This window comes from Bombus flavifrons, chromosome 5 (assembly GCF_040668555.2).
Source record: "Bombus flavifrons isolate JBK064 chromosome 5, iyBomFlav1_principal, whole genome shotgun sequence".
Lineage (NCBI taxonomy): Eukaryota > Metazoa > Arthropoda > Insecta > Hymenoptera > Apidae > Bombus > Bombus flavifrons.
The window spans coordinates 8,020,130-8,035,294 of NC_138446.1; the positions used below are offsets into that span (position 1 = coordinate 8,020,130).

At 36.1% G+C, this 15,165-nt stretch overlaps 1 protein-coding gene across 1 annotated transcript in view; it reads right to left on the reverse strand.

Annotated features, from left to right (window-relative positions):
* Dscam3 (Down syndrome cell adhesion molecule 3) overlaps nt 1-15,165 on the reverse strand; it is a 313,340-nt gene that overhangs the window by 35,221 nt on the left and 262,954 nt on the right. Inside the window, exon 6 of the mRNA XM_069114043.1 lies at nt 7,343-7,507. Coding sequence (XP_068970144.1) covers nt 7,343-7,507 — 165 coding nt within the window. The remainder of the gene's footprint in view (nt 1-7,342; nt 7,508-15,165) is intronic.

Here is a 15,165-nt window from a genome sequence, read left to right on the forward strand (position 1 = left end):
AGGGGATGTCCTCGAGGGCCCCGTAAGGAATCGCTACGACTCCTATGGAAAACTGAACGATAAACGTTCGCGTCGAAGTAGCGCGCTCCGCCGGTTTTAATATCGGCAATAGCGAAAACAAATATGGCCACCGGAAGAAATATGGAAATATTCCGGGGGAAAGCATTCAGAAGCGAACATCAGCCACGACGAGATGGTAATATACCCTTGTGCACGATGCCCCTCTCTTGATTGCAAACAGTGAACGGTTTCGTGACAAAATGTGGACAAAAAAAGAGGATGGAAAATGGACAGAGAAAGCAGAAATGGAGGGGTAGCCTTTAGAAAATATTCAAACTGCAAAGATGCTTTAGTTAGGGGTTGAAAATTAAATTTGTCTGAATGGTTCTTGGGAATTTTTAAAGTACATTCTTCTGATTTTTGTTTGTTTGTTGCGTTTCACGAGGCATGTTTTGATTAATCGTTGAGGTAATGGAGTTTGGGAAGTTATGGTGAAGTTGAAAAGGATTTTTTGGTACTTTAGATACCAAAAGAAAATCATTACCAAAAGAAAAAAATTATTCTTTGCACCTTCCTCAAATTTTTTATGAAGATATACTGTTACTTCTTTCGTTATATTTTTAGAACTTCTCAATCTCTAACAACAATTAAATAAGTGTCCATCACGAATTAACAACCTCTATCTTCCAAGCAGTTAGAGGCCAATCAATCTCTCTAAACTAATTAATTGCAAACACACAAAAGACGAATTATCCATCTTTCCACCATTTTCCAAATACATTACTAATAAATTCTATTATCCCTTCTGTTACATTTCCTTAATCCGAACATTTAATATTAATTAACATCTTCTGGCTTCTAAATATCTAAAAACCAATCAATCTCCTAAAACTAATGAATTGCGAAGATCAATCTCTCCAAACTAATTAATTACCCCTTTCCAGACACATTACCGTAAAACCTCCAATTCCTAACTTCGTCTAATCCCGATCAAAATAAACCAAAATCATCGTGAAACTCTCAAACTATTTAAATTCACAGTACTCGCTGGCCAGTACGAATAATTGTATTTTCAGTCTGCTTTTTAATTTGTATCGGCGGTGCGTGGCGCGAATTTACGAATAAATCTACTGAAAAAGAAGTGGGCAGATTAAGTTTCGAGCAGGGTGGCGGTATTTTTCCCCGAGGGTGCTTCGAGGATTGTTTATAGAAAGGCACCAGCGAAAGTCTCGCGCCGTAGAAAATGAAGTTTGAAGACCTCCACTTCTCTTCTTTTTTTTCCTCTTTTTTTCGTCCCCTTCCTCTCTCTCTCTCTCTCTCTTTCTTCCATTTGATTTTCCAGCGAGACTGTTTCGGAGATTGTTTATGCGGGACCCACCGATGAAACTTGCACGCGTGTCGGGTATAAACGTTTAAACTTCTCTCAGCCAGTACGTTCGGCTTTTTAATTGAAATCAACCCCTTTCACGATTATAAATCCATACACGTGGAGAACTTCGGCTTTAAACGAGCGGAGGCAGACTAAAAAATTATTTCGATAATGGAAAGCGTGTTATATTGACGAAGTTTTCATACGTACAAATTTTGTAACAAGTTTTCACCAATTTTTCTCGGTTTTCGAGTGTGGTAGAACGTTCTATGTTCCATGTTCGATGTTGGATATACTTTATATTGTATTTTTGATGAGTTATGTAATTATATAACGAATGTATAGTACTTGTGTAACTACAGTGGCAACGAAAGTACTTGTACATACTTTTACTTTCCAATGAAGCTTTTTTATCGGGTTTCACAATCGTTTCACGTAAGTAATAAATTTTTATAGTCATATGAAAAGTATTACGAAATACTACGAAACTTAACCTGGTTGAACTTAATTAATTAGTTAATAAATGTTATAATAAATTCAATGGTGTACAAATAAATACTTCCTATAGTCGTTATACATTTATCCATATGACAAGCATTAAACATAAATATTCATACTGAATATTGAGATTTTTAGTATAATGGATAATGGACTATTTGAATCTATTTATATTTTCTACGAAATATATACTTGCAAGAAATATTTTGTAATTTCTATGTATATTTTCGAATCAGTTTCAAACTTTACCAATATAATCATGATAATCTCTGATATAATCATGATAGTCTTATGTAACACGCACAAGATACAGGTTTACGAATATCGAAATAACTTTGTGAGCTAACGTATATTTATTAGAGTAATCCAAGATACGTAATTAATGTTAGGTATGCAAATATAATTTCTGTTTAATTAAAATAATCCGAGTCAGCAGATTTAATGCTTTAAGTCCTTTAATTACCGAGAATGTTACATCACTTAATTTCTCGACTTTCATCATAAATCTTCATATCCGTTAAATCTCTCGAATAATTAGTGTCGGATATGTAAGCATAATTAGTGTTTAATTAAAACGATTTGACAAGACTTAATGCCTTATTACTGAGAATGTTACATCATTTGATTTCTCTACTTGCATTACAAATCTTCAAACCGGTTACATCTCTCGAAAGTTCACCCTTTCAAGAAAACTACACGCTACAACACACACGTCATCTTCGTGCAATTGCAAAAAGCTCGCTTCCATCCTCATCGGAAGCTTTCTTTCGTCAACGCTTCGCACTTCAAAGATCTCTAAACATCCGTTCGAATACCTGCATCCTGTCTGATGTTGATCTTTGATCCCTCTGCTGTTTGATGTAACAAGAACAAAAGAAAAACGAAGGAGAGTGAAAAAGAAAATGGAAATTCGTCGTCGACGACGGATAAACGAAACGTCGTGAAATAAGAAGGAAAATGGCAGCTGGGAAAGTTTCGAGATCGTCTGAAACTGCTTTGTCGATTACGATGTGCTGTCGATTTGGATTTAACAACCGTTACGCTGATGAGATGCATGAGAACACGCGTCGTCGTCGTCGTTGAAAGGACAATAAGGCATGGGAACTGTACAAAGGCATAAAGCCGGAGAGAAGCACGGCTAAAACACGCTTGAAACACGTCTGAATCGCGCGTGCTCCGCTGTCTGAAAAAAGCGGAAAGGAGTCGAGCATCTGTTTCCGGTGCTGGGACGTCCCAGCCGACCAGAGAAGGGGATGCGATCGTTATTACAGGTATGAGGCTAGTTTTGTTTTAGTTGTTACTGCATAAAGAGATTGAAATGCAAGAACCGAGAATGCTGTATTAATAACGAGCATCTGCGCATTTTAGCTTTTTATTCTAAGAATGTATTTTAAAATTTGGCATATTAACGCGAAGAATAGATAAATCTGATTCTCTCATATACACAATCCATCATTTTAAAAAATGACGTGAAATTTTATTTTTATAAAAATCGATTATATATTTCCTTGTTGTAAATTTAACATTTCAACTCGACGAATAGATGAAGATAATTTTGTCAATACACATAACCTGGTTTTTTTTTAGAAACGAGATCAAATTGTATTTTAATGGAAATCAACATAGGAAGCTTTCTTAAAATTTAGGATTTCAATTTTAACAAAGTAAACGAAGATTATTTCCTCAAATATGCACAATCTACTTTTGCAAAAATAATGTCAAATCCTGTCTCAATGAAAATTAATATAGAAAGTTACATATACGGATAGAATTTCATCGTTCATCCCTTACTCGTTAATTATAAGCTACATAATTAAAAAAAGTTTTTTCAAAATACATAAATAGACGTCGTTCAACTCTATCGATATCCATTAAAGTGTCATCCAACGTTTATTCCCAGTTCAGGCACGCAGACCGTTTAAAAACTATCAAACTCCGTTCACAAGTCCTACCTACCACCTGTTCGAAACACGTCCATCGAACGAACAACTTTGAAACAACTCAACAGTTAGTTGGCGTGTTATATTCAGCCCCATTCCTCCGCTTTCCATCTTTTCAACTTTATCGTGGACTCGTGTTCCTTTCGTCGAAAGCGTCCCCGCCACCTTCTTTTCCCACGTTTTCTTCTCGCGATCGAATGTCATCCTCTATTTCTCTGGAGACCCACTGTGTTTGTACTCTATTCAAGTGGATATTTTTATGCTTTGTTGGCCTCGTTCGATCGTGTTTAGAATTTCATCGCACGAAACGACGATTTATCATCGTGTCGCTACTGATCGATTCCAGATTACATTTTTTGGTCGATTTCCGTTTGATCCGGCTGTTGGAGGATTTTAAACGTTTTGAATGAGTTTTGTGAGAAGAATATGGTAATAATATGTAGATGAATGAAGGGATTGCATTATAGTTCGACGATTTTCTTAGTTTCTCGCAACGTACTGATGTTGTTAGAATAAACAACATATTTAAATTTCAATTTGCCGCGCCTTAATCGCAAATCTCGTAGTATGCAATTCTCGCTTCCGATCAAATGTGATTCAAAATAGGATAGTGAATTGCAGAGTGAAGATAGTGAACCGCAGTGAACGAGAAAAAAATTGTGGAAAATAACAGAAATTTTGTCTTAAATTGAATGATACAGTTAAGAGAAACGATGAATAATTTAGAGAATGACGCTAAAAAGGTAGAGGGGAAAAGAGGATGCGAATAGATTTTCCTAAATTAAATAATATAGCTAAGAAAAAGTCGCGAATAACGTAAAGAATATTGCGAGAAAAAAGAAAGTGAAAGAGGAAAATATGCATAGGAAATGATTTTTGAATTGAGTATATGTGTATTATAGCTAATTTTATATAACAAAATAAAATTCACAAATAATATAACTTCGAAACGTTTAATGTTAAAGCTGGATTGTTATGTTATATACAATGTAAATTATTGAAATTTGTCAAAAATCGTTTCAAGAAAGCAATAAATTAATAAAACGATATTCTTTCATTTTCTGAGAATTTGATCGGAGAAAGTTGAATGTTTCATTTCACTTGCCGCGTTAGAATTTTTGTATCTTGTATTTTAGTAAATATAGAGATAGTAATAGTTGAATTTAATCGAATTCTTGATTTAAATTTGTTCTTTAATGCTTAAGTCAATAAGTTCTCGTTATCTGTTCTCTATTATCAATTAAAATTTGAATAGTAATTACGAATATTTTTAAATATTTCCAATCAAAAAATGAAGAATTGAAAGGATGTCATATCTCCGAAAATACGGCCGTTTAAAGATCGAATTCTCCTGATGAATTCCTGTGGAAAACTTGTGAACTTTAACCAACATATATCTCGACTCTAATATATTTTTTTTAAATATCAACAAAGGTGTGCTGTTTGTCAGCAATTAAAGTCAACTATTTCACCAGAAGGAACGCGCTTCAAAGTAGGTTATTTTTTATTTTTTAGAAATACCTAGGCAGCGGAATGCTGTCGGCCATTTTATGAAATATTTTATGGAATATTGCTTCGTCGACAGGCATTCTAATTTTTACGCTCTCATTGTTTCACGACAACAGGAAAATATTGAAATATTTATCATTGTCGTAAACATAGGTAGTATAAATGTATGGAATGTCAAAAAAGTATTCTTCGTGGCTTTGCAAAGTGATTCTACACCTTCGGGTCGATGGAGATCTTTTAAAAATCTGGAGCACAAAATTGACCTTGAATATTAATTTGGACGCAGAGTCTTTTTTGTTTGCATCGTATGATATTCATCACGAGGAACAAAAGTCTCAAAGGAGCCACGGATTGCAAATGACATCTTGGAAAAAGATACTTCCACTAGTCTTCTTAAACTAATTTTATTTATTACATCGAAGTAATATATAAAAGACAAATAAACAACAATATAGTGGTAGCACAATATAATATTAGTAGCATCAGCTCTCAAAACCATGACAAGTACTTTTTTGACACGTATCATCTGTAAATTTGAAGAAATGATTATTTCTTCTTTAATAAGAGGAATTATTTCAGAACTTGTGTTCGTAAGTATCTATATGTAAGTACTCTTGAGTACTTGCACAATAAGTAGGGCGATGCATCTGAATAACAGATACTTTTCAAGTTAGGTATCTCATTAACTGATTTGATTAATCATATTAAACCTGCTAAGTTGTTTTGGTGGTTTTCGACCCATTCGTATTCTTCTAACGTTACGAAGTACGTGGAGTTTGGACTAAATACCAAAGAAGTGTTATTCAAGCGCAAGATTTCTCGTTTCAATTTTATGTTAATATCTTCTCCAAAAATATTACAACTTCTTTATGTTTACCAAAATGAGGGCGAGATTGAAATACAAAAATTGGAGGATCGTTGCAATGTTAATAGCAATAGTCAACAACTGATCTTGTATTTTAAGAGCTCGTAGCTGGTCCAGACGATATTGGTTTTCGATCGATTGGATAATTTTACCGAATCAGTAACCGTAGAAAACAGCGTTCACGCAATTCCTTGTCTTCGCTAAAGATCCTGATTACTTGCTTTGATTGTTCGCTTATTCTGTCATTTGCAGTTAAACAGGATGGATGTAAATACATTTTTCATTATGTTTTGATATTACGCTCGTAGAAAAAAGACCAACAAAAAACATTGATCACAATCTATTGTAAAAAATATATATCAATGTGGTTTCTATTAGATACTCAAATTCAATTAAGAAAAGATGAAATAACATTTTTTAACTATTTTCTTCTGTCAATATCTACTATTTAATGATCCGTTGAAAAGAGTGAAGAGAGGTTTAACAAAATTAAAATCTTCTTCTAATGAGATACCTTTCCTCCTCCATTCTGTTTGTTTCGAATTTTTATTCTTTGCACGCGTATATCCTTCTATGTCATACAGCGCGCCTTTACTTTGCTAACATGATGACAAAATTCTATATTTATTTCTGCCATTCTTCGCGGTTCGTGTACACTCTCCTCTATAACTCTTCCATAAATACGATAAAAAAAAAAAGAAAAAAAAACGTATCGACCGATTCGGTTTTATTGTCCACTTTATACCATCGACAAAACCAAATGTCGAAAGCGAGCGAATCGGTGATCTCACCGAATGCACGGATAAGTAAATGTGCAATTACACAAATAAACAATTGAATCGACAAGTGAACGATTCGCCGTAGTGTGAATTAGCTATTATAGTAACAGCTATTACACAATTCATTGAATCCACTAATTCGTATATATTGAGAGCTGAACGTGCGACGTGAAATATAGAATTGTGTGGATGTTGATAATTCGACAAAATTATTGAATCGTTCAAAAAAACCGTATCGTCCGGAGGTAAAGCTGTAAAATTGTAAGCTACCAAAGGCAGCTAGTAGCGAGTGTAACAAAAATGAAGCTTCTCTAACAAACATGAAACATATAAACATATGAAAGAAAGCATAAATTTACTTTTAAAGAACGTTGACACTCACCCGTGTCCGTGCTTCCAGGTAGAAGAATGGCATCGTCACGAAACCAGGAGGTGACTGTCAGATGTTCCTTCACGTCTTCTCTTGCCGTGCAAGATAAAACCGCGTTGCATCCCTCCACCACCGGAGACCTGTTCACCCTTACATCATACCCAGGTACTGTCAACACTGAAATTCGAGCACAAACTCCAAATTAGAACTATTAAGTTATTCGTAGCGAAATTGATGAAAAAATTTAAAGACAGCGCAGAATTAACGTTTGATTAAATTATCGTCGATATTAATCCTTTCGCTTCGGCAGTCCAGTTCGTCGAAGTACTGTCACTGAACGGAAACGCGCGCCAGAAATACGCACAGTGTGCGTGGTTGCTGTATATACGTTTTCCTAAGTCTTAAATAACAATAATTCTTGTAAGAACCGTATATGAAATATCGTTTCACTGTCAATGGATTTAATAGATTTTTTAGCATGAAACAGTATACGATCATTTGGATGTTTAAAATATATTGCGTGAAACCTTTTGATGTTGTTTCAACAATGGGTAACTTTAAGAAGCGATTAATCCAATATGTCAACAAATCAACAGAAGATGTTCTGCCGATAACGAAAAAATATATTATTGACTACGGATAGCACTTGTATATTCATCATTTGGATGCCGGATATATGGAGTGCCGGACCCAGGAGTCATCGCCTATAAGCGGCGCTCGTACTCACAGGTCATCTCGCGGGTACCGCCTATAAGCGGCGCCCAAAGCGAAAGGGTTAAAATTCGAACAGAAGTTCCAAATTAGAACTATTAAGCTGCTCGTAGCGAAATTGAAGACAAATTTTAAGACAACGCAGAATTAATATTTTACTGAATTGCGTATGACTCGTTTCTCCCAATGTAACTTCACGTTTTCAAACGACTGATACTCGTACTTTCCAGCAATGAGTCTAAACGAACAATTATTAATACAAACTTGATAACCAGACTTGACAAAGCGTAATTACCCAATGCTTCATTAAACTTTCCTTTTTCTCCATCTTTCCTTCGTTTTTCTCTGAACTTTACGTTTAAAAAGTTTCATCCCTTAAGGAAAAGGATGGAAAAAATGTTGCTGCAGATGTTTGCGCTGCTGTTTGCGTGGATTAAGCGGAGATGAAAGGGAAGTTTGACAAGTTTGGGGTTGTAGATTCCTCATTCTTTAGGAATCGGAGACTTCGAAACTGAGTTTATGGTAAGGGGTGAGTTATCGATTTGTTTTCGAGTGTGTTTTGTCGGGATTCTCTTGAGTGGATTAGAGTTACGCGAACTTGTAAAGGTCTTTGCTTTTCGAAGGCACAGATTTTTGTCTGTTTCTTTGTACGTTTCGAAGTTTCGAATCCAATCGCGAAGTTGTTTTGTACGTTGGGTAGCAAGTTTCTGATTGATAATTAATGCTTTAAAATAAAGTTTTATCTCTAATTTGTATATTTCAAATAATATCTTTCAAATGTTAGTCGACCATTAGTTATTTCAAATCCTACTTCATATCTTTCATCTGTTATTGATAAATTTAATATTACGTACATTATTATAAGATTATTTAACAAGACTTTGCGTTTGAACCTTCACAATCATATCCCAGTAATATTCTCTATCTTTTTTGAGTTACAACAACAATCTTCTCTAATAGCCAAATATGATTTCCTGCTTGTAAAAGATATTTTCTAATAAAATATCGCGATTCATTTTTACTTTACGCTACAATGTAGCCATATTAAAATAAATACTAAAAATCTTCAATCAAAAATCACCTCAGCGATGCTCGAAAAATACTTCGATCCACAGCTGAAGTCAGTTTTGAGATTTACGAGAATGTAGAGAAATAATCTATTGCAAGGATCAATTCTCATAAAACTATCGTAAATTATTACCCTGAAGCAAAATAAAACAATCAAGTACGCTTGTCGTTCTATCCACACGATCCAAAAGAAAGAATCGCGACAGTCGTTTTCGCCCATCCGCTATTTACATAAATCCCCTTCCGGACGAGGATTTTTCACAGAGCTCCACGTTGTTTACCGACACGTTTCGTTCGAATACCGATGCAGGAGCTATAAATCACGCGGATGGACGTGACATCCGTTTCCGACCCGACACGGAAAATTCTCAGAGTAAAAATCGACGAAACATCCCGGGAAGACGTTACCACCCCCGCAATGCCATTACGCTTGCGATTCCACTGTTAAATCGATAAAGTAGTGGATCGAAATCTTTCATTCCCGTGTTCCAATCTCCTTTCGCTACAATCGTTTACACGATAAAGTTGCTTGAGCGAATTTATCGAGAGTTATGTATCGAGATAAGATACAATCGTTCATGGAAGTATTTTTCGAGTTTCATTAATTAGAACTGCAGTGAGACCCGATTATCACGGTTATATTGATAAAATTTGAAAGAAATTCAAAAATATACAGTGATCCGTATTAATTTAATTTAACTCGGATATTCCATACAGTTTAAAAATTACTTAGCTTATTATTTTTTATTTAGAAAAAGTATATGCATTGGACAAGTAAAATATTTGTCCAATTATTTGTATTAATATATTAAGGACTGATTAATTAAGTCGTTAACTGGAGACGATTTTCATTCTTTTTTATGTAGTAACTGGAGTAAAGTTTATTTCACGGTGTATCGTCAATAATGCGTTAATTATCAGACACAAACTTATGCAATAATAATTCTGCGCACACCATGGTGCCGGAATATTAATGCGAGCCTTTGTACATAGAAGCCACAGGATATATATTTAGTGGACTTGTATATTTCGAAAAGATCATATATCGCTATGTATACCGACGATAATAATTTCGATTAAATCATATGATTTTAGAGTTCTCCGGTTTAATCTGTATTTAATATATAATAATAATATTAGTGACATTTATCTTATAGCTTGAGATGATAAATTAAAGGAGACAAATTAAATCCAACCAATCTGAAATTAAATAGCCTGATTTGAATTCTATACGTTAAATTATATTACTCGACGATACCAGCTAAAGGTTAATTATTATCCAACTTCCAGTTACGTGAAATCATTGAACAACAAATGATTCTCGATTATTACCATTTTCACGTTCACGGACGCGTTCGGGTTTCCTCGATGAAAAGAAAGGAGGACGTTTGTCGAGGTAAATTCCGTAGCGGAGATAAGATTAGCGTCGCATCCGGAAATTCGTTTTCAGCTCCAGCAGTTCCGTCGCCGCTCCATTTATTCCCAGATCTGACAGGTAGCTACGATATTGCTCTTAATAGCACTGTCAGCCTGGGCGTCACGCTGTTACGCGTCTCATTTCGGAGGCACAATTTAAGTATTAAACGTAACGCGTTTAAGTCACTCCTTCCCTGTTTCTGACATTTGAAAATTTTGCAATAACCCGGCTCCTCTCTTTTCCTCGCTTTCCATCCAAGGAAAACGCTGTTGCGCGACAGTGAACAACGTCGTTTAAACGAATTAGATTCAGTTCATAGTGTTAATTCAATACGTCCGGACAAGGCACTTGTCTGTCATCTGCATGTCAATTTCAGTTTTACGTTTAATACAATGTTATTTCGATTCTAAATTCTACTAGGCTTCTTCTTCTTCTTCTATGGTCGATGGACGCTCCGAAGTAAGTGACAATTACACTGTTACAATAAGTTACAAATTGGACAGTGTTTGGTGTTATTTTGTATTTCTTTTTAAGTATGCCGGATATTTGGGATAAATTGAAATTTCTAGTTGAGTAGTATTTTGTGTTCTTTCCCATTTGTGTGTTTCATGTTGCTATATATGGAGCACGGAGAAAGAAAATTCGGCGAAACATCAGAGGCATTTAAATAAAACTACTGACAGTCTCATCGTTCGTCTTTATGAAATATTAAAAAAGGAGAACGTGTCCATCACAGAAAAATTTGGTAGCACGAGAGTGGACAGAAAACGGTGGAAAAAAGGAAATTCGAGGAAGCGTCCAATTGCATTTTGGAGATATGAAAAATGAAGAAAGTAGAGTGTGTCGTAAAAAAATTTGAAACCGAAGAAGCTAGAAAATGTTGGATATAAAAGAAGGAAGTTCGAGGAAATATCGGTGTCGTAAAAAAAATTAAGCAAATATCCAGAGACAGAATGTCTCATAGAAAGATTTAGTGGAACGGAAGGAGCCAGAAAATATTCGAATATAAAAGAAGAAAATTCGAGGAAACGTCGAGTCGATTGCTTTTTGGAGACGTGAAAAATTAGGAAGCCACTTGGAGAACGCCCCGTGACTGGAGCTGGCAAATACCTGGATAACGATCAAATTCCGTCGAAGGGGAGGAAAACGAAACGAAACGTGCAAACGAGGCCAATATGCGCAGATCTCCAGCGAACCGGGCAACGATATTTCCCGTGGATTCGCAGCCAACCCCAGGATTAAGTTTCTTTTCGATTCACGTTCCCTCGATATCGTGACGCAACCTGCAACGCCTCGATTTCTCTCGGTTAGATTGACGTAATCTGTTGAGGACAGACAGATCATCCGCTGAATCTTCAATTGGAAACATTGTCAAATATTTTTGTTAACTTCTTCATGTAGATACTGTATCGTTGAAATTATTATTACTCATTCGATGGTGCTTGACGTAATTATGAGGATAATTCTTCGATATAATTGAAGACGAGAATTTGTTGTTTATTTTTGATGATGTCTTTCTTTCTGATATTTTGTCGTTCAAATCGTTGAATTACGTATTGAATTATTTTATTGTTCAAATTATTGGGTTCCTGTTTCGTTATAAACTTTTGGATACCAAGTTGAACATGAGATTCTATTGTTGACGACAAACGAAAGACAAATTTCTCTACAACTCCAAAGACAGTTTTAGAAAGATTAAACACTAAATCAGTGCAAGCCTTATTAGAAAATTAGCCAATTAATGCACCGATACTTTATCAGCCACTCTTTAAAAACGAAATTTATAACCAACAGTAATATTAAACAGTCTCAGAATTGTTCAAATTAATCTCCAAATTTGATCCGTCAATTTATATTTGTAATTGTCAAATTATACCGTTAGACACATACTTCTGAATGATCTTAAGTCTACAGAGTCTCGTCCTATAAACTCCAGATTAATGAAACTCTAAATGGAAATCTCAATGACACCGAACAAATTTCAAGATCTTTTTTCCTTCTTAAAAGACACGATATTACATAACAAAGTCTAATCTGATCCCGTGATCCAGTGAAAAATAGTAATAATAGGCGAATCATTTGTTGTTCACTGATTTCACGTAACTGGAAGTTGGATAATAATTAACCTTTTTAATGCGATTGACGCGATGTTAAAAATCTCTTAAAAAAAGAAGAAAAACGGAGGAAAGGAGAAACCAAAAATTCCAAACAAACGACGAACCGAAATAAAAACCATTTCTCGATTCATCTCAGGATCAATTAATGATCCATTCGTTCTTGGTGCACGATGCTTCGCAGTCGCTGTCGGAGGTTATCATCGGAAGTGGCGCGGCACGAGCGCTTGCTGGGATGCCCTTACGAGAAACTCGCGCCAAGTTGGCCGGAGAGAAAAAGAAAAGCACGTAGAAGGAAACAGAGAGAGAAAGAGAAGAGAAACGGCTCCCCTTTTTTCTCCAGACAATGCAGCTCTTCCCGGGAACAAGTCCTTTGGCGGACGACGAGGGTCGAGCCGATGTCATTTCAGATAAATTCCTCATCGCTTTTCAGCCGGGTCCAGGCCTCACCTCTGTATCTCGGCCCTTTCATTCCAGCGATACCGTGCATCGAGAAGAGAGCAAGGAACACGTGGAAATCAGCTTGCGTCCCTCCTCTTTAATCGTGTGTTCCTTCTTGCGGTTAGTTTGATTTTTCCAGGTGCGATGAGTGTTCTTCTCGTTTCTCTCAATTTCATGCAGCGGTATTTCTTTTCTAGCTTTGTGATTGACGTTTATGATTAATGATACGATTGGTGTTTGGTGGTTTGAAGAGGTTGTTTTGAAAACTTGAAAAAGTTGCACTTGTTCGATTCAATTGTTGTTACGAGAACAAGCAATTGAGAAATTCTTTACTTACACCTATTGCAGCGATTATGTCAAATTATTTATTTTCTTGTACTTTTCACGATGGATAATACGGTTGATGTTTGTTGGGCTTATAAAGGATTGTTTTAGAAAATAAGGATTTTTCCAATTATTTCCATTATAATCGAATAATTTATTTTATTTAAGTTTGCTAGAGAGATCATATAAAATTACTTTTCGTTTCTACAAAATTGTAATTTAATAGTATAAAAAAAAAGATATAACAAGCTTTATTTCATAATAAAATGCAAAAATAATCTGTTCAAAGATATTAAAATTGTATTAATAGGAGGAAGAAGGAAGAATTTAAGAATTACTTGTCGAAATCTTTTTCATATCAGAACCCAAGAAGAAAACAATAACAAAATGAATTTCTTCTTTAAATTAGCTGAAAATTAATTCTTATCGAAATACAGGATCTGTATATCCTACAATTCAAAAGAAAACAATTTCCTTGAACTAAAAACTCGCTTTAAAAATCTATCTTTTTTAAACTAGCTTCTAAACAAATTCTTAATTAATTAAACTACGCTTAGAAATAATCCTCTGCCTTTATATCTTAAGAATTTCACCAAAAACGATCAATTTTCCTTTCACTCGCTACAGAAGCGACAAAATTAATAATATCCGTACACGAGAACTTGCAACTCCTCCCCTAAACTTTGTCTCACATTGTCCGCTATCCTTCCATCTGATGAGGCAGCGATAATTAACGCGCGCAGCAGTTTCTCTTATCCGGAACCGCGGCACGAAACGCAAACTGCTCGAATTGCAAGCGAATAGCTGGGCGAATATATCCCAGTGTCCCCTTCACGACCAATTAACCGTTTCATTCGCGGTATCCGCGTCGGATCTGGCCTGTAGAAGACGCTGCAACATCCTCAAGTACGTCTGTCTCTATCTTGAAGCGCGGCACAGACGTACGAACCGGAAACGGGACGGAAATGGTACATGTTGAGGTTGAAAAGGCGCAGAGTTGAAAAGCCTGAGCTTGAAAAACGGAAGGAGAAAGACACGAGAAATACAGAGGACCAGGCCTAACGTCCAAGCATCGCAAGGCAACCCTTCTGCCCACCCTTTTACCACCCCTGTTTCTACAGCGGAAACGTGGAAAGAAACAGAGAAAAGGGTAGGAAGATTGAATGAAGATGGCAAGTCCTCTCTGATATTATCGAGACAAGAAACGAAAACGCTACTTTCACAAACTAAAGAGCTAGCGAGAGAGAGAGAGAGAGAGAGAGAGAGAGAGAGAGAGAGAGAGAGAAAGAGGGAGTAGAGTTTAACCAGAGGGAGGGAATCGAAATGGGGATGAAACGCGGAAGAGCAGAGGTGGGGATGAAATCTTGCTGAATGCCGGGTCACTCGTTTAAATAATTAAACGCGTAATTACCGCCGGCTGGAACACATTTTAATGAACGGTGCCTTTTCCAGGAAGCTCTGGCCCGTCTCTGTCTACCTAAGCTAAACGTTCCTCTCCTGTGTTTTTCTGCCGGGCTGCAAGAAGTCGGGGAAACTGTGCGTGGGTCTAGGGGACTCTCTTACGTAAAAGGAAGTTGCCAGACTTTTTTGGCAGATTTCCCTAAGTCATAAGTTTTGCGTAAGTCTACGCGAAGGTTAGGTTTCGCCGAGATGCCTGGTGAAAGGGTGATGCCGAGCGAAACAGAGTGGTTGATAACGAGCCACTTCTTTTCGAAATCCTCTTTGGCAATCTGCTTTTAAAGGGCGGATTTATTACGAAA